We start from the raw sequence: 26,213 nt of genomic DNA on the forward strand, positions 1-26,213 counted from the left end.
TATACTTTATACTTAGCACACAGTTTGTTGCATTAATGGAATTATAAAGCAACAAAAAGAAAAATGTTGACTTTTTATTGCTGTTTTTACCTGTTATAACAAAGGAAAACCTCAAACTCTTATGAAGAGGAGAAAAAAGACTGGATGTGTAGACCTATTTTTTAATAAAACACAGAAGAGGAGACAAAACACTGGTGTCTGTAGACCGACTTTGAAATAAAACCCTGAACTATTCAGGTATATTTGAGTCCTTCCCTTATTTGTGGAACATTTATAAAATAAAAAGTAGTCTAATTTGAAAAAAGACTACCATGTGTAGACCTACTTCGAAATAAAACACAGAAAAGGAGAAAAAACATTAGCATCTGTAGACCTACTTTGAAATAAAACCCTGAACTATGCAGCTCTATTTGAGTCCTTCCCTTATTTGTGGAAAATCTATAAAATAAAAAAATGCCGTTCGCAAATTTTGCACCACATATCAGGCATACAGGTAAACCTGCATCGTTAGTCGTGAAAGCAAATGAATCTGTCCACGCTGAATTAAACCCTGTAGTTTCCTCAGACTTTCCTTTTTTTGGATTTATCCATGGTTAGCTTACTGGGGGGTCGAAAACTCAAGATTAGCCACTTGCAGATGGCAGGGAGAGGTGCGGGGTGTGACGTACTGTATATTTTAGTTGATGAAATATTTTTGTTGACTAAATATTTTAGTTGATGAAATATTTTTTCATTTCAGTGTCACATTATGGCATCGATCTCTAAAATAAGAGAACAAAACAAAAGTAAAAAATAAATAAAAAGTAAAAAAAATTAAATACCTTTTTATTTTTTTGGGGGGCCAGGGAGCCGAAGCTGATTGGCTAAAGAGCCGCATGCGGGTTGCCGACCCCTGCCCTAAGCCCATTCAGTGGTCTGTCAAAATGTAGGGAAGGTAGAGCCTTCCTTACAGTAGCCTATGTTACACACCTATGTATCACAGCATATAATATCCAAACAAACGTATGGCTTACAGTGAAGTGACTATTTGTTTTGTATTTACACAGGTTATCGGGTCAAGATGGAGTCCATCACTCAAGATAAACAAGGGAAGCAAAATGGCCACACAAAAGACCATGCTGCTGTGGCTGGAATATTTCTGGAGAAGACCAAGATGAAGATATCCATATATGATGCCATGAAGAAACGTCTTCTGAAGCCAGGGACAGCATTAGCCTTGCTTGAAGCACAAGCTGCCACTGAGGGCATCGTTGATCCTGTCAACAATCGAAAACTTTCTGTTGAAGATGCTGTCAAAGAAGGAATAGTTGGACCAGAGATGAAAGAGAAACTCCAAGCAGCAGAGAGAGCCGTCAGTGGTTACATTGACCCCTACACCAACCAAACTATCTCCGTATTCCAAGCAATACAAAAGGATCTGGTTTCAAAGGATTATGGATTGAGGCTGCTTGAAGCACAGATATCAACACGAGGCCTGATTGACCCTGTTGAGAAGAGATACATTTCAATGGAGTCAGCGATTGAGAAGGGTTACTATGAGAAAGGTTTACTTAGTGACCCAATGGAAGAGCTCAGAGTATTCTATGATCCAAACTCACAAGAAAATCTAAACTACCCACATCTGATGGAGAAGTGCATGGTGGATCCAGACACAGGTCTGCTGCTGCTTCCTGTTTGCATCACCTTCAAAGGCTTGCGCAGAGGCGTGTCCTCCACTGAACTCCTGGAATCAAAGGTCATTGACAAAGAAACATATGATGACTTGCAGAAGGGTAAGACTACAACACAGGATGTGATGCTGATGGAGACAGTGAAAGAATACCTGCAGGGTAAAGGGAGTATCTCAGGTGTAGCCATGCTCTCATCCAATCAGAGAATGAGCATCTATCAAGCAATGAAGCAAGGCAAACTGATGCCTGGAACAGCACTAATTCTACTTGAAGCACAGGCTGCAACTGGATTCATGATTGATCCTGTTGAAAACAAAAACTTCAGTGTGAATGAAGCCATCAAACACAAACTTGTTGGCCCAGAATATCATGCAAAACTGCTTTCTGCTGAGCGGGCTGTAAATGGATACAAAGACCCATATTCGGATGAAACCATATCCCTCTTTCAAGCACTGAAAAAGGACCTTATCGTGAAAGAACATGGAATTCGTTTACTTGAGGCTCAAATCGCTACAGGGGGAATAATTGACCCCATCAAGAGTCACAGAATTCCTGTAGAAGTGGCCTACAAGAGAGGTTTCTTTGATGAAGAAATGAATGCCATACTAGAAGAAACAGGAGATGACACCAAAGGGTTCTTTGACCCTAACACAAAGGAAAACCTCACCTATCTTCAACTGATGGAAAGGTGTGTCATTGACCCTGCCACTGGACTCTGCCTGCTGCCCATCCTTGAAAAGTCAGATGGGCTGAATTGTAACTTCATTGACTTCCAAACTAAACTGGCTCTCAAAGAAGTGAAGGTGGGTGTGACATGTGGGAAATACATGGGAATGACAGTATCCCTGTGGGAACTGCTGATGTCTGAATACTTTGATGAGTGCCAGAGACAGGAAATCCTTAAACAGTACAAACAGGGAGGCCACACAATCAAGATGATCATCACAATAGTTCTGGAGACAATAGAGAAGTCTGTGAAAACCACCAAAGTTGTCTTTGAAGGCATCAGGGAGACTGTCACAGCAAAACAGCTGGTAGAGGCAGATATTATCAGTGAGCAGGTCCTGGAGGACCTTAAAAAGGGAAAGAAGACCGTGAAGGAGGTCACAGAGGATGAAAATGTAGCCATGTACCTGCAAGGGAAAGACAGCATTGCAGGCATTTTGCTTCCTGATTCTCGGATCATGACCATCTACCAAGCCAAGCAAAGAGGAATGCTGATGCCTGGAACTGCTCTGATTCTGCTCGAGGCCCAGGCAGCAACAGGATTCATCATCGATCCCATTGGAAACAGGAAATTCACAGTGGACGATGCTGTGAAGGCAAAGATTGTAGGGCCTGATTTTCATCAAAAGCTTCGCTCAGCAGAGAGAGCAGTGACTGGGTACAAAGATCCATACAGTGGCAAAATAATCTCTTTGTTCCAAGCCATGCAGAAAGACCTCATCGTACATGATCATGGAATTCGCCTACTAGAGGCCCAGATTGCCACTGGTGGACTCATTGATCCTGTGAACAGCCATCGTATTCCTGTCCATGTGGCTTTTAAGAGGGGATATTTTAACGAGGAAATGAGTCAGATTCTGCATGATGAAAGTGATGACACCAAAGGATTCTTCGACCCCAACACTCATGAGAACCTGACATACTTGCAGCTCATGGCCAGATGCATAACTGATCCCAGCACAGGCCTGTGCCTCCTACCCCTCAAAGGCAAAAGTAACAAGATTAACTTAAACGATAATATCAAGGAAGCATTTAGAGCAACGACAATCACTGTTAAATATGGGAGATTCGCCGGCAAGCATGCAACCCTGTGGGACCTCATCAACTCAGAATATCTGTCTGAGAGCAAAAGGCAGTTGTTATTCAAGCTGTATAAATCACGGAAGATCACAATTGAGCAAATCACTGTCACCATCTTGGAGATCATTGAGCGGAAGGAGATAAAACAGCAAGCTGAGCTGAGTTTCGAGGGACTCAGAGGAGAGATCTCTGTTGTGGACCTTTTAAATCTAGAAATTGTGGATGAGAAAACGTACAACAGTTTGGTAGAAGGAAAGTTGACGAGCAGTGATGTGATGAAGATGGACACTGTGAGAACCTACCTTAAGGGAAACGGCTGTGTAGCAGGGGTGATACTTCAACCATCCAATCAAAAGCTGAGCATCTACGAAGCCCAAAAACGGGGCATTCTAACACGTAGTACTTCCCTCTGCCTCCTGGAGGCTCAAGCAGCCACAGGATTCATTGTCGACCCTCTACAGAACAGAAAGCTGACTGTGGAACAAGCGATGAAAGATAAGGTCATTGGCCCAGACCTTTATGAAAAACTTTTGTCTGCAGAGAAGGCCGTCACCGGTTACAAAGATCCATACACTGATCAAAAGATCTCCCTTTTCCAAGCCTTGAAAAAGGATCTGGTTGTGAAAGAGCATGGCATCCGTTTACTCGAGGCCCAGATTGCCACAGGTGGCATAATTGACCCTTTAAAGTGCCTTCACTTACCCCTTAATGTTGCATACAGAGAGGGATACTTCGATGCAGAACTCAATCAGATTCTCTCAGACCCAAGCGATGACACTAAGGGATTTATTGACCCAATGACAAAAGAAAACCTGACATACCTGGCGATGCTGGGCCGATGCATAAAAGATGCAGAAACAGGCCTGTATCTCCTGCCACTGACAGACAAAGCTGGAATTACAGAAATTAAGGAGAAACTGTATACTGATGCAGAGATAAAGCAGGTGTTTGAAAAGACAGCTGTGAGCATTTCAGTGGGCCGGTATTCAGGAAAGTCTGTTTCTCTTTGGGACTTGATCCACTCTGGATACTTCACAGATGATCAGCAACTCGACTTCATTGAAAAATACAGAACAAAGAAGATAACCATTCAAAGTATAGTCACACTGGTGATCTCCAGCGTTACAAAACTGGAGCAGAGTAAAACTCTGAAAACAACTATGGGTCTGAGAAACCGTGTCTCTGCACAACAGCTACTGGATTCCAACATCATTGATGTCAGTACATTCAAGAACATAGAAGAAGGGAAGGTGACTCTTGATGAAGTGGCTCAACAGGAGTCTGTGAGAAAATATCTGAGGGGAACCGGAAGCATTGCTGGAATTCTGATTCACCCATCTAAAAAGGTGATGAGCTTCTATGAAGCAAAGGTGCAGGGTCTGGTGACACCTGGGACAGCACTTGTGCTACTTGAGGCTCAGGCTGCGACAGGATATGTAATAAACCCTGCCGAGAACAAATTCTACACTGTTGATGAGGCAGCAAGAGAAAACATAGTGGGACCAGATGTGCATGAGCAACTGCTCTCAGCTGAACGAGCCGTCACTGGCTATGTGGATCCATTCACAAATGCGACAATCTCTCTATTTGAAGCCATGAGTAAAGATCTGATAGTAAAAAGCCATGGCATTCGTATTCTTGAGGCGCAGATAGCTACAGGGGGTATTATTGACCCTGTTCAAAGTCATAGGCTCCCATTAAATGTCGCTAAAAACAAAGGATATTTTGACGAGGAAATGAGCAACATTTTGTCAGACTCTAGCAATGACACAAAGGGATTCATTGACCCCAACACCAACCAAAACCTCAGTTACCTCCAGCTGATTGAGCGTTGTGAGAAGGATCCTCAGACAGGACTTCTACTTCTACCACTGTATGAGGAAGGATCACGTGACTTTCACACAGATGAGCAAACAGAGTTCACATTCAAAAGCAAAAATGTGGTGATAAAAGCAGGGAAATTTGAAGGCAAAAAGGTGACACTGTGGGAAGTAATGCTCTCTGAATACATTTCAAAACAAAAGAGGGAACAGCTTCTTCAGCAATACAGGACAAGAATGATGACAATAGAAGAGATTATTGAAATAGTAACTGTAATCATTGTGGAGGTGACATCAAAGGAAAAGAAGTTCAAAGGACTAAGGAAGCAGGTCTCCGCCAGTGAACTGTATGAGTCAAAAATCATCTCAAAAGACGTCTTCACACAAATTATCAAAGGTGAAATAACAGAAGACAATGTCAGCCAAATGGAATCCATTCAGAAGTATCTCGGGGCCACCAATTGCATAGCAGGCGTCAGGCTTGAATCAACAAAAGAGATAATGAGCATCTATAAGGCCAAATCCAAAGGCCTTCTGACGCCTGGCACGTCTCTGATTCTGTTGGAAGCCCAGGCTGCCACTGGCTTCATAATTGATCCAGTCAACAACAAGAAGCTCTCAGTAGAAGAAGCTGCAGCTCAAGGTGTGGTTGGAAAAGAATGGGAAAAGAAATTGCTGTCAGCAGAAAGAGCAGTAACAGGCTACAAAGATCCATACACAGGAAACACAATATCCTTGTTCCAGGCCTTGAAAAAGGATCTGATTGTCAAAGACCATGGAATTCGGCTCCTTGAAGCCCAGATTGCCACGGGGGGAATCATCGACCCTGTGCACAGCCATCGAGTGCCGGCAGAGGTAGCTTACCAAAGAGGATACTTTGATGAGGAAATGAACCAGATCCTGTCTGACCCTGATGATGACACTAAGGGCTTCTTTGATCCCAACACACAAGAGAACCTCACATATCTGCAGCTGGTGGAGAGATGTGTCAGAGATCCCACTACTGGCCTCAGCTTGTTGGTCATCGTAAAGAAGGGAGAGTTTTACTTCTTTGTTGATGAGGAAACCAAACTCCTTCTAAAATCTACAATCACCACCAAAGCAGTAGGAAGATATCAGGGACAGACGGTGTCTCTGTGGAATCTGCTTTACTCAAAATACATCACTGAAGAGAGGAGGAGAGACCTTGTGCAGCAGTACAAGTCTGGAACCATCACTATTGACCATTTCTTGAAGATCATATTGACAATGATTCAACAGCAGACAACAACGACGACAAACATAACCTACACCACAACAACAAAAACCGAGACAAGCAAAGATACACATTTCCATGGAATAAGGAAGGATGTCACTGTTGATGAGCTGCTTGAATCAAAGATCATTGATGAGCACATTTACAAAGATCTCACTGCAGGAATGGTCACAGTGAATGAAGTGAGTGAGATGTACTCAGTGCGCAAGTACTTACAGGGGACCAACTGCATTGCAGGGGTCTATGTGCAGTCAACTAAACAGACGATGAGCATCTACGAGGCAAAATCCAAAAGCCTTCTGACTCCCGGCACTTCTCTGGTCCTCTTGGAGGCCCAGGCTGCTACTGGCTTCATCATCGACCCTGTCCGAAACCAGAAGCTCTCAGTAGAGGAAGCTGCAGCTCAAAATGTGGTTGGTGAAGAGTGGACAAAGAAATTGCTTTCAGCAGAAAGGGCAGTAACAGGCTACAAAGATCCACACACTGGAAATACCATCTCCTTGTTCCAGGCCTTGAAAAAGGATCTGATTGTCAAGGACCACGGAATTCGCCTCCTTGAGGCCCAGATTGCCACAGGGGGCATCATCGACCCTGTGCACAGCCATCGAGTGCCTGTAGAGGTGGCATACCAAAGAGGGTACTTTGATGAGGAAATGAACCAGATCCTGTCTGACTCTGATGATGACACTAAGGGCTTCTTTGACCCCAACACACAAGAGAACCTCACATATCTGCAGCTGGTGGAGAGATGTGTCAGAGATCCCACTACTGGCCTCAGCTTGTTGGTCATCATAAAGAAGGGAGAGTTTTACTTCTTTGTTGATGAGGAAACCAAACTCCTTCTAAAATCTACAATCACCACCAAAGCAGTAGGAAGATATCAGGGACAGACGGTGTCTCTGTGGAATCTGCTTTACTCAAAATACATCACTGAAGAGAGGAGGAGAGACCTTGTGCAGCAGTACAAGTCTGGAACCATCACTATTGACCATTTCTTGAAGATCATATTGACAATGATTCAACAGCAGACAACAACGACAACAAACATAACCTACACCACGACAACAAAAACCGAGACAAGCAAAGATACACGTTTCCATGGAATAAGGAAGGATGTCACTGTTGATGAGCTGCTTGAATCAAAGATCATTGATGAGCACATTTACAAAGATCTCACTGCAGGAAAGGTCACAGTGAATGAAGTGAGTGAGATGTACTCAGTGCGCAAGTACTTACAGGGGACCAACTGCATTGCAGGGGTCTATGTGCAGTCAACTAAACAGACGATGAGCATCTACGAGGCAAAATCCAAAAGCCTTCTGACTCCCGGCACTTCTCTGGTTCTCTTGGAGGCCCAGGCTGCTACTGGCTTCATCATCGACCCTGTCAGAAACCAGAAGCTCTCAGTAGAGGAAGCTGCAGCTCAAAATGTGGTTGGTGAAGAGTGGACAAAGAAATTGCTTTCAGCAGAAAGGGCAGTAACAGGCTACAAAGATCCACACACTGGAAATACCATCTCCTTGTTCCAGGCCTTGAAAAAGGATCTGATTGTCAAGGACCACGGAATTCGCCTCCTTGAGGCCCAGATTGCCACAGGGGGCATCATCGACCCTGTGCACAGCCATCGAGTGCCTGTAGAGGTGGCGTACCAAAGAGGGTACTTTGATGAGGAAATGAACCAGATCCTGTCTGACTCTGATGATGACACTAAGGGCTTCTTTGACCCCAACACACAAGAGAACCTCACATATCTGCAGCTGGTGGAGAGATGTGTCAGAGATCCCACTACTGGCCTCAGCTTGTTGGTCATCGTAAAGAAGGGAGAGTTTTACTTCTTTGTTGATGAGGAAACCAAACTCCTTCTAAAATCTACAATCACCACCAAAGCAGTAGGAAGATATCAGGGACAGACGGTGTCTCTGTGGAATCTGCTTTACTCAAAATACATCACTGAAGAGAAGAGGAGAGACCTTGTGCAGCAGTACAAGTCTGGAACCATCACTATTGACCATTTGTTGAAGATCATATTGACAATGATTCAACAGCAGACAACAACGACAACAAACATAACCTACACCACGACAACAAAAACCGAGACAAGCAAAGATACACGTTTCCATGGAATAAGGAAGGATGTCACTGTTGATGAGCTGCTTGAATCAAAGATCATTGATGAGCACATTTACAAAGATCTCACTGCAGGAAAGGTCACAGTGAATGAAGTGAGTGAGATGTACTCAGTGCGCAAGTACTTACAGGGGACCAACTGCATTGCAGGGGTCTATGTGCAGTCAACTAAACAGACGATGAGCATCTACGAGGCAAAATCCAAAAGCCTTCTGACTCCCGGCACTTCTCTGGTTCTCTTGGAGGCCCAGGCTGCTACTGGCTTCATCATCGACCCTGTCAGAAACCAGAAGCTCTCAGTAGAGGAAGCTGCAGCTCAAAATGTGGTTGGTGAAGAGTGGACAAAGAAATTGCTTTCAGCAGAAAGGGCAGTAACAGGCTACAAAGATCCACACACTGGAAATACCATCTCCTTGTTCCAGGCCTTGAAAAAGGATCTGATTGTCAAGGACCACGGAATTCGCCTCCTTGAGGCCCAGATTGCCACAGGGGGCATCATCGACCCTGTGCACAGCCATCGAGTGCCTGTAGAGGTGGCGTACCAAAGAGGGTACTTTGATGAGGAAATGAACCAGATCCTGTCTGACTCTGATGATGACACTAAGGGCTTCTTTGACCCCAACACACAAGAGAACCTCACATATCTGCAGCTGGTGGAGAGATGTGTCAGAGATCCCACTACTGGCCTCAGCTTGTTGGTCATCGTAAAGAAGGGAGAGTTTTACTTCTTTGTTGATGAGGAAACCAAACTCCTTCTAAAATCTACAATCACCACCAAAGCAGTAGGAAGATATCAGGGACAGACGGTGTCTCTGTGGAATCTGCTTTACTCAAAATACATCACTGAAGAGAAGAGGAGAGACCTTGTGCAGCAGTACAAGTCTGGAACCATCACTATTGACCATTTGTTGAAGATCATATTGACAATGATTCAACAGCAGACAACAACGACAACAAACATAACCTACACCACGACAACAAAAACCGAGACAAGCAAAGATACACGTTTCCATGGAATAAGGAAGGATGTCACTGTTGATGAGCTGCTTGAATCAAAGATCATTGATGAGCACATTTACAAAGATCTCACTGCAGGAAAGGTCACAGTGAATGAAGTGAGTGAGATGTACTCAGTGCGCAAGTACTTACAGGGGACCAACTGCATTGCAGGGGTCTATGTGCAGTCAACTAAACAGACGATGAGCATCTACGAGGCAAAATCCAAAAGCCTTCTGACTCCCGGCACTTCTCTGGTTCTCTTGGAGGCCCAGGCTGCTACTGGCTTCATCATCGACCCTGTCAGAAACCAGAAGCTCTCAGTAGAGGAAGCTGCAGCTCAAAATGTGGTTGGTGAAGAGTGGACAAAGAAATTGCTTTCAGCAGAAAGGGCAGTAACAGGCTACAAAGATCCACACACTGGAAATACCATCTCCTTGTTCCAGGCCTTGAAAAAGGATCTGATTGTCAAGGACCACGGAATTCGCCTCCTTGAGGCCCAGATTGCCACAGGGGGCATCATCGACCCTGTGCACAGCCATCGAGTGCCTGTAGAGGTGGCGTACCAAAGAGGGTACTTTGATGAGGAAATGAACCAGATCCTGTCTGACTCTGATGATGACACTAAGGGCTTCTTTGACCCCAACACACAAGAGAACCTCACATATCTGCAGCTGGTGGAGAGATGTGTCAGAGATCCCACTACTGGCCTCAGCTTGTTGGTCATCGTAAAGAAGGGAGAGTTTTACTTCTTTGTTGATGAGGAAACCAAACTCCTTCTAAAATCTACAATCACCACCAAAGCAGTAGGAAGATATCAGGGACAGACGGTGTCTCTGTGGAATCTGCTTTACTCAAAATACATCACTGAAGAGAAGAGGAGAGACCTTGTGCAGCAGTACAAGTCTGGAACCATCACTATTGACCATTTGTTGAAGATCATATTGACAATGATTCAACAGCAGACAACGACAACAAACATAACCTACACCACGACAACAAAAACAGAGACAAGCAAAGATACACGTTTCCATGGAATAAGGAAGGATGTCACTGTTGATGAGCTGCTTGAATCAAAGATCATTGATGAGCACATTTACAAAGATCTCACTGCAGGAAAGGTCACAGTGAATGAAGTGAGTGAGATGTACTCAGTGCGCAAGTACTTACAGGGGACCAACTGCATTGCAGGGGTCTATGTGCAGTCAACTAAACAGACGATGAGCATCTACGAGGCAAAATCCAAAAGCCTTCTGACTCCCGGCACTTCTCTGGTTCTCTTGGAGGCCCAGGCTGCTACTGGCTTCATCATCGACCCTGTCAGAAACCAGAAGCTCTCAGTAGAGGAAGCTGCAGCTCAAAATGTGGTTGGTGAAGAGTGGACAAAGAAATTGCTTTCAGCAGAAAGGGCAGTAACAGGCTACAAAGATCCACACACTGGAAATACCATCTCCTTGTTCCAGGCCTTGAAAAAGGATCTGATTGTCAAGGACCACGGAATTCGCCTCCTTGAGGCCCAGATTGCCACAGGGGGCATCATCGACCCTGTGCACAGCCATCGAGTGCCTGTAGAGGTGGCGTACCAAAGAGGGTACTTTGATGAGGAAATGAACCAGATCCTGTCTGACTCTGATGATGACACTAAGGGCTTCTTTGACCCCAACACACAAGAGAACCTCACATATCTGCAGCTGGTGGAGAGATGTGTCAGAGATCCCACTACTGGCCTCAGCTTGTTGGTCATCGTAAAGAAGGGAGAGTTTTACTTCTTTGTTGATGAGGAAACCAAACTCCTTCTAAAATCTACAATCACCACCAAAGCAGTAGGAAGATATCAGGGACAGACGGTGTCTCTGTGGAATCTGCTTTACTCAAAATACATCACTGAAGAGAAGAGGAGAGACCTTGTGCAGCAGTACAAGTCTGGAACCATCACTATTGACCATTTGTTGAAGATCATATTGACAATGATTCAACAGCAGACAACGACAACAAACATAACCTACACCACGACAACAAAAACAGAGACAAGCAAAGATACACGTTTCCATGGAATAAGGAAGGATGTCACTGTTGATGAGCTGCTTGAATCAAAGATCATTGATGAGCACATTTACAAAGATCTCACTGCAGGAAAGGTCACAGTGAATGAAGTGAGTGAGATGTACTCAGTGCGCAAGTACTTACAGGGGACCAACTGCATTGCAGGGGTCTATGTGCAGTCAACTAAACAGACGATGAGCATCTACGAGGCAAAATCCAAAAGCCTTCTGACTCCCGGCACTTCTCTGGTTCTCTTGGAGGCCCAGGCTGCTACTGGCTTCATCATCGACCCTGTCAGAAACCAGAAGCTCTCAGTAGAGGAAGCTGCAGCTCAAAATGTGGTTGGTGAAGAGTGGACAAAGAAATTGCTTTCAGCAGAAAGGGCAGTAACAGGCTACAAAGATCCACACACTGGAAATACCATCTCCTTGTTCCAGGCCTTGAAAAAGGATCTGATTGTCAAGGACCACGGAATTCGCCTCCTTGAGGCCCAGATTGCCACAGGGGGCATCATCGACCCTGTGCACAGCCATCGAGTGCCTGTAGAGGTGGCGTACCAAAGAGGGTACTTTGATGAGGAAATGAACCAGATCCTGTCTGACTCTGATGATGACACTAAGGGCTTCTTTGACCCCAACACACAAGAGAACCTCACATATCTGCAGCTGGTGGAGAGATGTGTCAGAGATCCCACTACTGGCCTCAGCTTGTTGGTCATCGTAAAGAAGGGAGAGTTTTACTTCTTTGTTGATGAGGAAACCAAACTCCTTCTAAAATCTACAATCACCACCAAAGCAGTAGGAAGATATCAGGGACAGACGGTGTCTCTGTGGAATCTGCTTTACTCAAAATACATCACTGAAGAGAAGAGGAGAGACCTTGTGCAGCAGTACAAGTCTGGAACCATCACTATTGACCATTTCTTGAAGATCGTATTGACAATGATTCAACAGCAGACAACAAACATAACCTACACCACGACAACAAAAACAGAGACAAGCAAAGATACACGTTTCCATGGAATAAGGAAGGATGTCACTGTTGATGAGCTGCTTGAATCAAAGATCATTGATGAGCACATTTACAAAGATCTCACTGCAGGAAAGGTCACAGTGAATGAAGTGAGTGAGATGTACTCAGTGCGCAAGTACTTACAGGGGACCAACTGCATTGCAGGGGTCTATGTGCAGTCTACTAAACAGACGATGAGCATCTACGAGGCAAAATCCAAAAGCCTTCTGACTCCCGGCACTTCTCTGGTTCTCTTGGAGGCCCAGGCTGCTACTGGCTTCATCATCGACCCTGTCAGAAACCAGAAGCTCTCAGTAGAGGAAGCTGCAGCTCAAAATGTGGTTGGTGAAGAGTGGACAAAGAAATTGCTTTCAGCAGAAAGGGCAGTAACCGGCTACAAAGATCCACACACTGGAAATACCATCTCCTTGTTCCAGGCCTTGAAAAAGGATCTGATTGTCAAGGACCACGGAATTCGCCTCCTTGAGGCCCAGATTGCCACAGGGGGCATCATCGACCCTGTGCACAGCCATCGAGTGCCTGTAGAGGTGGCGTACCAAAGAGGGTACTTTGATGAGGAAATGAACCAGATCCTGTCTGACTCTGATGATGACACTAAGGGCTTCTTTGACCCCAACACACAAGAGAACCTCACATATCTGCAGCTGGTGGAGAGATGTGTCAGAGATCCCACTACTGGCCTCAGCTTGTTGGTCATCGTAAAGAAGGGAGAGTTTTACTTCTTTGTTGATGAGGAAACCAAACTCCTTCTAAAATCTACAATCACCACCAAAGCAGTAGGAAGATATCAGGGACAGACGGTGTCTCTGTGGAATCTGCTTTACTCAAAATACATCACTGAAGAGAAGAGGAGAGACCTTGTGCAGCAGTACAAGTCTGGAACCATCACTATTGACCATTTCTTGAAGATCATATTGACAATGATTCAACAGCAGACAACAACGACAACAAATATAACCTACACCACGACAACAAAAACAGAGACAAGCAAAGATACACATTTCCATGGAATAAGGAAGGATGTCACTGTTGATGAGCTGCTTGAATCAAAGATCATTGATGAGCACATTTACAAAGATCTCACTGCAGGAAAGGTCACAGTGAATGAAGTGAGTGAGATGTACTCAGTGCGCAAGTACTTACAGGGGACCAACTGCATTGCAGGGGTCTATGTGCAGTCTACTAAACAGACGATGAGCATCTATGAGGCAAAATCCAAAAGCCTTCTGACTCCCGGCACTTCTCTGGTTCTCTTGGAGGCCCAGGCTGCTACTGGCTTCATCATCGACCCTGTCAGAAACCAGAAGCTCTCAGTAGAGGAAGCTGCAGCTCAAAATGTGGTTGGTGAAGAGTGGACAAAGAAATTGCTTTCAGCAGAAAGGGCAGTAACAGGCTACAAAGATCCACACACTGGAAATACCATCTCCTTGTTCCAGGCCTTGAAAAAGGATCTGATTGTCAGGGACCACGGAATTCGCCTCCTTGAGGCCCAGATTGCCACAGGGGGCATCATCGACCCTGTGCACAGCCATCGAGTGCCTGTAGAGGTGGCGTACCAAAGAGGGTACTTTGATGAGGAAATGAACCAGATCCTGTCTGACTCTGATGATGACACTAAGGGCTTCTTTGACCCCAACACACAAGAGAACCTCACATATCTGCAGCTGGTGGAGAGATGTGTCAGAGATCCCACTACTGGCCTCAGCTTGTTGGTCATCGTAAAGAAGGGAGAGTTTTACTTCTTTGTTGATGAGGAAACCAAACTCCTTCTAAAATCTACAATCACCACCAAAGCAGTAGGAAGATATCAGGGACAGACGGTGTCTCTGTGGAATCTGCTTTACTCAAAATACATCACTGAAGAGGAGAGGAGAGACCTTGTGCAGCAGTACAAGTCTGGAACCATCACTATTGACCATTTGTTGAAGATCATATTGACAATGATTCAACAGCAGACAACGACAACAAACATAACCTACACCACGACAACAAAAACAGAGACAAGCAAAGATACACGTTTCCATGGAATAAGGAAGGATGTCACTGTTGATGAGCTGCTTGAATCAAAGATCATTGATGAGCACATTTACAAAGATCTCACTGCAGGAAAGGTCACAGTGAATGAAGTGAGTGAGATGTACTCAGTGCGCAAGTACTTACAGGGGACCAACTGCATTGCAGGGGTCTATGTGCAGTCTACTAAACAGACGATGAGCATCTACGAGGCAAAATCCAAAAGCCTTCTGACTCCCGGCACTTCTCTGGTTCTCTTGGAGGCCCAGGCTGCTACTGGCTTCATCATCGACCCTGTCAGAAACCAGAAGCTCTCAGTAGAGGAAGCTGCAGCTCAAAATGTGGTTGGTGAAGAGTGGACAAAGAAATTGCTTTCAGCAGAAAGGGCAGTAACAGGCTACAAAGATCCACACACAGGAAATACCATCTCCTTGTTCCAGGCCTTGAAAAAGGATCTGATTGTCAAGGACCACGGAATTCGCCTCCTTGAGGCCCAGATTGCCACAGGGGGCATCATCGACCCTGTGCACAGCCATCGAGTGCCTGTAGAGGTGGCGTACCAAAGAGGGTACTTTGATGAGGAAATGAACCAGATCCTGTCTGACTCTGATGATGACACTAAGGGCTTCTTTGACCCCAACACACAAGAGAACCTCACATATCTGCAGCTGGTGGAGAGATGTGTCAGAGATCCCACTACTGGCCTCAGCTTGTTGGTCATCGTAAAGAAGGGAGAGTTTTACTTCTTTGTTGATGAGGAAACCAAACTCCTTCTAAAATCTACAATCACCACCAAAGCAGTAGGAAGATATCAGGGACAGACGGTGTCTCTGTGGAATCTGCTTTACTCAAAATACATCACTGAAGAGAAGAGGAGAGACCTTGTGCAGCAGTACAAGTCTGGAACCATCACTATTGACCATTTCTTGAAGATCATATTGACAATGATTCAACAGCAGACAACGACAACAAACATAACCTACACCACGACAACAAAAACAGAGACAAGCAAAGATACAGGTTTCCATGGAATAAGGAAGGATGTCACTGTTGATGAGCTGCTTGAATCAAAGATCATTGATGAGCACATTTACAAAGATCTCACTGCAGGAAAGGTCACAGTGAATGAAGTGAGTGAGATGTACTCAGTGCGCAAGTACTTACAGGGGACCAACTGCATTGCAGGGGTCTATGTGCAGTCTACTAAACAGACGATGAGCATCTACGAGGCAAAATCCAAAAGCCTTCTGACTCCCGGCACTTCTCTGGTTCTCTTGGAGGCCCAGGCTGCTACTGGCTTCATCATCGACCCTGTCAGAAACCAGAAGCTCTCAGTAGAGGAAGCTGCAGCTCAAAATGTGGTTGGTGAAGAGTGGACAAAGAAATTGCTTTCAGCAGAAAGGGCAGTAACAGGCTACAAAGATCCACACACTGGAAATACCATCTCCTTGTTCCAGGCCTTGAAAAAGGATCTGATTGTCAAGGACCACGGAATTCGCCTCCTTGAGGCCCAGATTGCCACAGGGGGCATCATCGACCCTGTGCACAGCCATCGAGTGCCTGTAGAGGTGGCGTACCAAAGAGGGTACTTTGATGAGGAAATGAACCAGATCCTGTCTGACTCTGATGATGACACTAAGGGCTTCTTTGACCCCAACACACAAGAGAACCTCACATATCTGCAGCTGGTGGAGAGATGTGTCAGAGATCCCACTACTGGCCTCAGCTTGTTGGTCATCGTAAAGAAGGGAGAGTTTTACTTCTTTGTTGATGAGGAAACCAAACTCCTTCTAAAATCTACAATCACCACCAAAGCAGTAGGAAGATATCAGGGACAGACGGTGTCTCTGTGGAATCTGCTTTACTCAAAATACATCACTGAAGAGAAGAGGAGAGACCTTGTGCAGCAGTACAAGTCTGGAACCATCACTATTGACCATTTGTTGAAGATCATATTGACAATGATTCAACAGCAGACAACAACGACAACAAATATAACCTACACCACGACAACAAAAACAGAGACAAGCAAAGATACACGTTTCCATGGAATAAGGAAGGATGTCACTGTTGATGAGCTGCTTGAATCAAAGATCATTGATGAGCACATTTACAAAGATCTCACTGCAGGAAAGGTCACAGTGAATGAAGTGAGTGAGATGTACTCAGTGCGCAAGTACTTACAGGGGACCAACTGCATTGCAGGGGTCTATGTGCAGTCTACTAAACAGACGATGAGCATCTACGAGGCAAAATCCAAAAGCCTTCTGACTCCCGGCACTTCTCTGGTTCTCTTGGAGGCCCAGGCTGCTACTGGCTTCATCATCGACCCTGTCAGAAACCAGAAGCTCTCAGTAGAAGAAGCTGCAGCTCAAAATGTGGTTGGTGAAGAGTGGACAAAGAAATTGCTTTCAGCAGAAAGGGCAGTAACCGGCTACAAAGATCCACACACTGGAAATACCATCTCCTTGTTCCAGGCCTTGAAAAAGGATCTGATTGTCAAGGACCACGGAATTCGCCTCCTTGAGGCCCAGATTGCCACAGGGGGCATCATCGACCCTGTGCACAGCCATCGAGTGCCTGTAGAGGTGGCGTACCAAAGAGGGTACTTTGATGAGGAAATGAACCAGATCCTGTCTGACTCTGATGATGACACTAAGGGCTTCTTTGACCCCAACACACAAGAGAACCTCACATATCTGCAGCTGGTGGAGAGATGTGTCAGAGATCCCACTACTGGCCTCAGCTTGTTGGTCATCGTAAAGAAGGGAGAGTTTTACTTCTTTGTTGATGAGGAAACCAAACTCCTTCTAAAATCTACAATCACCACCAAAGCAGTAGGAAGATATCAGGGACAGACGGTGTCTCTGTGGAATCTGCTTTACTCAAAATACATCACTGAAGAGAAGAGGAGAGACCTTGTGCAGCAGTACAAGTCTGGAACCATCACTATTGACCATTTCTTGAAGATCATATTGACAATGATTCAACAGCAGACAACGACAACAAACATAACCTACACCACGACAACAAAAACAGAGACAAGCAAAGATACACGTTTCCATGGAATAAGGAAGGATGTCACTGTTGATGAGCTGCTTGAATCAAAGATCATTGATGAGCACATTTACAAAGATCTCACTGCAGGAAAGGTCACAGTGAATGAAGTGAGTGAGATGTACTCAGTGCGCAAGTACTTACAGGGGACCAACTGCATTGCAGGGGTCTATGTGCAGTCTACTAAACAGACGATGAGCATCTACGAGGCAAAATCCAAAAGCCTTCTGACTCCCGGCACTTCTCTGGTTCTCTTGGAGGCCCAGGCTGCTACTGGCTTCATCATCGACCCTGTCAGAAACCAGAAGCTCTCAGTAGAGGAAGCTGCAGCTCAAAATGTGGTTGGTGAAGAGTGGACAAAGAAATTGCTTTCAGCAGAAAGGGCAGTAACGGGCTACAAAGATCCACACACTGGAAATACCATCTCCTTGTTCCAGGCCTTGAAAAAGGATCTGATTGTCAAGGACCACGGAATTCGCCTCCTTGAGGCCCAGATTGCCACAGGGGGCATCATCGACCCTGTGCACAGCCATCGAGTGCCTGTAGAGGTGGCGTACCAAAGAGGGTACTTTGATGAGGAAATGAACCAGATCCTGTCTGACTCTGATGATGACACTAAGGGCTTCTTTGACCCCAACACACAAGAGAACCTCACATATCTGCAGCTGGTGGAGAGATGTGTCAGAGATCCCACTACTGGCCTCAGCTTGTTGGTCATCGTAAAGAAGGGAGAGTTTTACTTCTTTGTTGATGAGGAAACCAAACTCCTTCTAAAATCTACAATCACCACCAAAGCAGTAGGAAGATATCAGGGACAGACGGTGTCTCTGTGGAATCTGCTTTACTCAAAATACATCACTGAAGAGAAGAGGAGAGACCTTGTGCAGCAGTACAAGTCTGGAACCATCACTATTGACCATTTCTTGAAGATCATATTGACAATGATTCAACAGCAGACAACAACGACAACAAATATAACCTACACCACGACAACAAAAACAGAGACAAGCAAAGATACACGTTTCCATGGAATAAGGAAGGATGTCACTGTTGATGAGCTGCTTGAATCAAAGATCATTGATGAGCACATTTACAAAGATCTCACTGCAGGAAAGGTCACAGTGAATGAAGTGAGTGAGATGTACTCAGTGCGCAAGTACTTACAGGGGACCAACTGCATTGCAGGGGTCTATGTGCAGTCTACTAAACAGACGATGAGCATCTACGAGGCAAAATCCAAAAGCCTTCTGACTCCCGGCACTTCTCTGGTTCTCTTGGAGGCCCAGGCTGCTACTGGCTTCATCATCGACCCTGTCAGAAACCAGAAGCTCTCAGTAGAAGAAGCTGCAGCTCAAAATGTGGTTGGTGAAGAGTGGACAAAGAAATTGCTTTCAGCAGAAAGGGCAGTAACCGGCTACAAAGATCCACACACTGGAAATACCATCTCCTTGTTCCAGGCCTTGAAAAAGGATCTGATTGTCAAGGACCACGGAATTCGCCTCCTTGAGGCCCAGATTGCCACAGGGGGCATCATCGACCCTGTGCACAGCCATCGAGTGCCTGTAGAGGTGGCGTACCAAAGAGGGTACTTTGATGAGGAAATGAACCAGATCCTGTCTGACTCTGATGATGACACTAAGGGCTTCTTTGACCCCAACACACAAGAGAACCTCACATATCTGCAGCTGGTGGAGAGATGTGTCAGAGATCCCACTACTGGCCTCAGCTTGTTGGTCATCGTAAAGAAGGGAGAGTTTTACTTCTTTGTTGATGAGGAAACCAAACTCCTTCTAAAATCTACAATCACCACCAAAGCAGTAGGAAGATATCAGGGACAGACGGTGTCTCTGTGGAATCTGCTTTACTCAAAATACATCACTGAAGAGAAGAGGAGAGACCTTGTGCAGCAGTACAAGTCTGGAACCATCACTATTGACCATTTCTTGAAGATCATATTGACAATGATTCAACAGCAGACAACGACAACAAACATAACCTACACCACGACAACAAAAACAGAGACAAGCAAAGATACACGTTTCCATGGAATAAGGAAGGATGTCACTGTTGATGAGCTGCTTGAATCAAAGATCATTGATGAGCACATTTACAAAGATCTCACTGCAGGAAAGGTCACAGTGAATGAAGTGAGTGAGATGTACTCAGTGCGCAAGTACTTACAGGGGACCAACTGCATTGCAGGGGTCTATGTGCAGTCTACTAAACAGACGATGAGCATCTACGAGGCAAAATCCAAAAGCCTTCTGACTCCCGGCACTTCTCTGGTTCTCTTGGAGGCCCAGGCTGCTACTGGCTTCATCATCGACCCTGTCAGAAACCAGAAGCTCTCAGTAGAGGAAGCTGCAGCTCAAAATGTGGTTGGTGAAGAGTGGACAAAGAAATTGCTTTCAGCAGAAAGGGCAGTAACGGGCTACAAAGATCCACACACTGGAAATACCATCTCCTTGTTCCAGGCCTTGAAAAAGGATCTGATTGTCAAGGACCACGGAATTCGCCTCCTTGAGGCCCAGATTGCCACAGGGGGCATCATCGACCCTGTGCACAGCCATCGAGTGCCTGTAGAGGTGGCGTACCAAAGAGGGTACTTTGATGAGGAAATGAACCAGATCCTGTCTGACTCTGATGATGACACTAAGGGCTTCTTTGACCCCAACACACAAGAGAACCTCACATATCTGCAGCTGGTGGAGAGATGTGTCAGAGATCCCACTACTGGCCTCAGCTTGTTGGTCATCGTAAAGAAGGGAGAGTTTTACTTCTTTGTTGATGAGGAAACCAAACTCCTTCTAAAATCTACAATCACCACCAAAGCAGTAGGAAGATATCAGGGACAGACGGTGTCTCTGTGGAATCTGCTTTACTCAAAATACATCACTGAAGAGAAGAGGAGAGACCTTGTGCAGCAGTACAAGTCTGGAACCATCACTATTGACCATTTCTTGAAGATCATATTGACAATGATTCAACAGCAGACAACAACGACAACAAATATAACCTACACCACGACAACAAAAACAGAGACAAGCAAAGATACACGTTTCCATGGAATAAGGAAGGATGTCACTGTTGATGAGCTGCTTGAATCAAAGATCATTGATGAGCACATTTACAAAGATCTCACTGCAGGAAAGGTCACAGTGAATGAAGTGAGTGAGATGTACTCAGTGCGCAAGTACTTACAGGGGACCAACTGCATTGCAGGGGTCTATGTGCAGTCTACTAAACAGACGATGAGCATCTACGAGGCAAAATCCAAAAGCCTTCTGACTCCCGGCACTTCTCTGGTTCTCTTGGAGGCCCAGGCTGCTACTGGCTTCATCATCGACCCTGTCAGAAACCAGAAGCTCTCAGTAGAAGAAGCTGCAGCTCAAAATGTGGTTGGTGAAGAGTGGACAAAGAAATTGCTTTCAGCAGAAAGGGCAGTAACCGGCTACAAAGATCCACACACTGGAAATACCATCTCCTTGTTCCAGGCCTTGAAAAAGGATCTGATTGTCAAGGACCACGGAATTCGCCTCCTTGAGGCCCAGATTGCCACAGGGGGCATCATCGACCCTGTGCACAGCCATCGAGTGCCTGTAGAGGTGGCGTACCAAAGAGGGTACTTTGATGAGGAAATGAACCAGATCCTGTCTGACTCTGATGATGACACTAAGGGCTTCTTTGACCCCAACACACAAGAGAACCTCACATATCTGCAGCTGGTGGAGAGATGTGTCAGAGATCCCACTACTGGCCTCAGCTTGTTGGTCATCGTAAAGAAGGGAGAGTTTTACTTCTTTGTTGATGAGGAAACCAAACTCCTTCTAAAATCTACAATCACCACCAAAGCAGTAGGAAGATATCAGGGACAGACGGTGTCTCTGTGGAATCTGCTTTACTCAAAATACATCACTGAAGAGAAGAGGAGAGACCTTGTGCAGCAGTACAAGTCTGGAACCATCACTATTGACCATTTCTTGAAGATCATATTGACAATGATTCAACAGCAGACAACGACAACAAACATAACCTACACCACGACAACAAAAACAGAGACAAGCAAAGATACACGTTTCCATGGAATAAGGAAGGATGTCACTGTTGATGAGCTGCTTGAATCAAAGATCATTGATGAGCACATTTACAAAGATCTCACTGCAGGAAAGGTCACAGTGAATGAAGTGAGTGAGATGTACTCAGTGCGCAAGTACTTACAGGGGACCAACTGCATTGCAGGGGTCTATGTGCAGTCTACTAAACAGACGATGAGCATCTACGAGGCAAAATCCAAAAGCCTTCTGACTCCCGGCACTTCTCTGGTTCTCTTGGAGGCCCAGGCTGCTACTGGCTTCATCATCGACCCTGTCAGAAACCAGAAGCTCTCAGTAGAGGAAGCTGCAGCTCAAAATGTGGTTGGTGAAGAGTGGACAAAGAAATTGCTTTCAGCAGAAAGGGCAGTAACGGGCTACAAAGATCCACACACTGGAAATACCATCTCCTTGTTCCAGGCCTTGAAAAAGGATCTGATTGTCAAGGACCACGGAATTCGCCTCCTTGAGGCCCAGATTGCCACAGGGGGCATCATCGACCCTGTGCACAGCCATCGAGTGCCTGTAGAGGTGGCGTACCAAAGAGGGTACTTTGATGAGGAAATGAACCAGATCCTGTCTGACTCTGATGATGACACTAAGGGCTTCTTTGACCCCAACACACAAGAGAACCTCACATATCTGCAGCTGGTGGAGAGATGTGTCAGAGATCCCACTACTGGCCTCAGCTTGTTGGTCATCGTAAAGAAGGGAGAGTTTTACTTCTTTGTTGATGAGGAAACCAAACTCCTTCTAAAATCTACAATCACCACCAAAGCAGTAGGAAGATATCAGGGACAGACGGTGTCTCTGTGGAATCTGCTTTACTCAAAATACATCACTGAAGAGAAGAGGAGAGACCTTGTGCAGCAGTACAAGTCTGGAACCATCACTATTGACCATTTCTTGAAGATCATATTGACAATGATTCAACAGCAGACAACAACGACAACAAATATAACCTACACCACGACAACAAAAACAGAGACAAGCAAAGATACACGTTTCCATGGAATAAGGAAGGATGTCACTGTTGATGAGCTGCTTGAATCAAAGATCATTGATGAGCACATTTACAAAGATCTCACTGCAGGAAAGGTCACAGTGAATGAAGTGAGTGAGATGTACTCAGTGCGCAAGTACTTACAGGGGACCAACTGCATTGCAGGGGTCTATGTGCAGTCTACTAAACAGACGATGAGCATCTACGAGGCAAAATCCAAAAGCCTTCTGACTCCCGGCACTTCTCTGGTTCTCTTGGAGGCCCAGGCTGCTACTGGCTTCATCATCGACCCTGTCAGAAACCAGAAGCTCTCAGTAGAAGAAGCTGCAGCTCAAAATGTGGTTGGTGAAGAGTGGACAAAGAAATTGCTTTCAGCAGAAAGGGCAGTAACCGGCTACAAAGATCCACACACTGGAAATACCATCTCCTTGTTCCAGGCCTTGAAAAAGGATCTGATTGTCAAGGACCACGGAATTCGCCTCCTTGAGGCCCAGATTGCCACAGGGGGCATCATCGACCCTGTGCACAGCCATCGAGTGCCTGTAGAGGTGGCGTACCAAAGAGGGTACTTTGATGAGGAAATGAACCAGATCCTGTCTGACTCTGATGATGACACTAAGGGCTTCTTTGACCCCAACACACAAGAGAACCTCACATATCTGCAGCTGGTGGAGAGATGTGTCAGAGATCCCACTACTGGCCTCAGCTTGTTGGTCATCGTAAAGAAGGGAGAGTTTTACTTCTTTGTTGATGAGGAAACCAAACTCCTTCTAAAATCTACAATCACCACCAAAGCAGTAGGAAGATATCAGGGACAGACGGTGTCTCTGTGGAATCTGCTTTACTCTAAATACATCACTGAAGAGAAGAGGAGAGACCTTGTGCAGCAGTACAAGTCTGGAACCATCACTATTGACCATTTCTTGAAGATCATATTGACAATGATTCAACAGCAGACAACGACAACAAACATAACCTACACCACGACAACAAAAACAGAGACAAGCAAAGGTACACGTTTCCATGGAATAAGGAAGGATGTCACTGTTGATGAGCTGCTTGAATCAAAGATCATTGATGAGCACATTTACAAAGATCTCACTGCAGGAAAGGTCACAGTGAATGAAGTGAGTGAGATGTACTCAGTGCGCAAGTACTTACAGGGGACCAACTGCATTGCAGGCGTCTATGTGCAGTCTACTAAACAGACGATGAGCATCTACGAGGCAAAATGCAAAAGCCTTCTGACTCCCGGCACTTCTCTGGTTCTCTTGGAGGCCCAGGCTGCTACTGGCTTCATCATCGACCCTGTCAGAAACCAGAAGCTCTCAGTAGAGGAAGCTGCAGCTCAAAATGTGGTTGGTGAAGAGTGGACAAAGAAATTGCTTTCAGCAGAAAGGGCAGTAACAGGCTACAAAGATCCACACACTGGAAATACCATCTCCTTGTTCCAGGCCTTGAAAAAGGATCTGATTGTCAAGGACCACGGAATTCGCCTCCTTGAGGCCCAGATTGCCACAGGGGGCATCATCGACCCTGTGCACAGCCATCGAGTGCCTGTAGAGGTGGCGTACCAAAGAGGGTACTTTGATGAGGAAATGAACCAGATCCTGTCTGACTCTGATGATGACACTAAGGGCTTCTTTGACCCCAACACACAAGAGAACCTCACATATCTGCAGCTGGTGGAGAGATGTGTCAGAGATCCCACTACTGGCCTCAGCTTGTTGGTCATCGTAAAGAAGGGAGAGTTTTACTTCTTTGTTGATGAGGAAACCAAACTCCTTCTAAAATCTACAATCACCACCAAAGCAGTAGGAAGATATCAGGGACAGACGGTGTCTCTGTGGAATCTGCTTTACTCAAAATACATCACTGAAGAGAAGAGGAGAGACCTTGTGCAGCAGTACAAGTCTGGAACCATCACTATTGACCATTTCTTGAAGATCGTATTGACAATGATTCAACAACAGACAACAAACATAACCTACACCACGACAACAAAAACAGAGACGAGCAAAGGTACACGTTTCCATGGAATAAGGAAGGATGTCACTGTTGATGAGCTGCTTGAATCAAAGATCATTGATGAGCACATTTACAAAGATCTCACTGCAGGAAAGGTCACAGTGAATGAAGTGAGTGAGATGTACTCAGTGCGCAAGTACTTACAGGGGACCAACTGCATTGCAGGGGTCTATGTGCAGTCTACTAAACAGACGATGAGCATCTACGAGGCAAAATCCAAAAGCCTTCTGACTCCCGGCACTTCTCTGGTTCTCTTGGAGGCCCAGGCTGCTACTGGCTTCATCATCGACCCTGTCAGAAACCAGAAGCTCTCAGTAGAGGAAGCTGCAGCTCAAAATGTGGTTGGTGAAGAGTGGACAAAGAAATTGCTTTCAGCAGAAAGGGCAGTAACAGGCTACAAAGATCCACACACTGGAAATACCATCTCCTTGTTCCAGGCCTTGAAAAAGGATCTGATTGTCAAGGACCACGGAATTCGCCTCCTTGAGGCCCAGATTGCCACAGGGGGCATCATCGACCCTGTGCACAGCCATCGAGTGCCTGTAGAGGTGGCATACCAAAGAGGGTACTTTGATGAGGAAATGAACCAGATCCTGTCTGACTCTGATGATGACACTAAGGGCTTCTTTGACCCCAACACACAAGAGAACCTCACATATCTGCAGCTGGTGGAGAGATGTGTCAGAGATCCCACTACTGGCCTCAGCTTGTTGGTCATCGTAAAGAAGGGAGAGTTTTACTTCTTTGTTGATGAGGAAACCAAACTCCTTCTAAAATCTACAATCACCACCAAAGCAGTAGGAAGATATCAGGGACAGACGGTGTCTCTGTGGAATCTGCTTTACTCAAAATACATCACTGAAGAGAAGAGGAGAGACCTTGTGCAGCAGTACAAGTCTGGAACCATCACTATTGACCATTTCTTGAAGATCATATTGACAATGATTCAACAGCAGATGACAACGACAACAACGATAACCTACACCACTACAACAAAAAGGATCTGATTGTCAAGATCCATGGGATCCACCTCCTTGAGGCCCAGATTGCAACAGGGGGCATCATCAACCCTGTGCACATCCATCGAGTGCCTGTAGAGGTGGTGTACCAAAGAGGCTACTTTGATGAGATGAACCAGATCCTGTCTGACCAGGGGCGGACCTAGCCCATTTGGCGCCCTAGGCGAGATTCACCACTGCGCCGCCCCCCCCCCCTATGGCTTTTTTCTTCATAGTTATCTAACGTTAGTCTTTCTTTCCTCAACGTTCAATT

The 26,213-nt window shown here is 45.5% G+C and overlaps 1 protein-coding gene across 1 annotated transcript; it reads left to right on the top strand.

Moving 5' to 3' along the window:
- Positions 1-1,060: 1,060 nt before the first annotated feature.
- eppk1 (epiplakin 1) lies at positions 1,061-26,106 on the top strand (the record flags this gene model as incomplete). The annotated part of the gene is made up of 3 exons (XM_084311931.1): positions 1,061-4,142; positions 5,694-25,619; positions 25,895-26,106. The coding sequence occupies 3 exons, from the start codon at positions 1,061-1,063 to the stop codon at positions 26,104-26,106; spliced, it is 23,220 nt and encodes a 7,739-aa protein (XP_084168057.1).
- Positions 26,107-26,213: the final 107 nt, after the last annotated feature.

This window comes from Notolepis coatsorum (assembly GCF_963971535.1).
Source record: "Notolepis coatsorum genome assembly, chromosome: 4".
Classification (NCBI taxonomy): Eukaryota; Metazoa; Chordata; class Actinopteri; order Aulopiformes; family Paralepididae; genus Notolepis; species Notolepis coatsorum.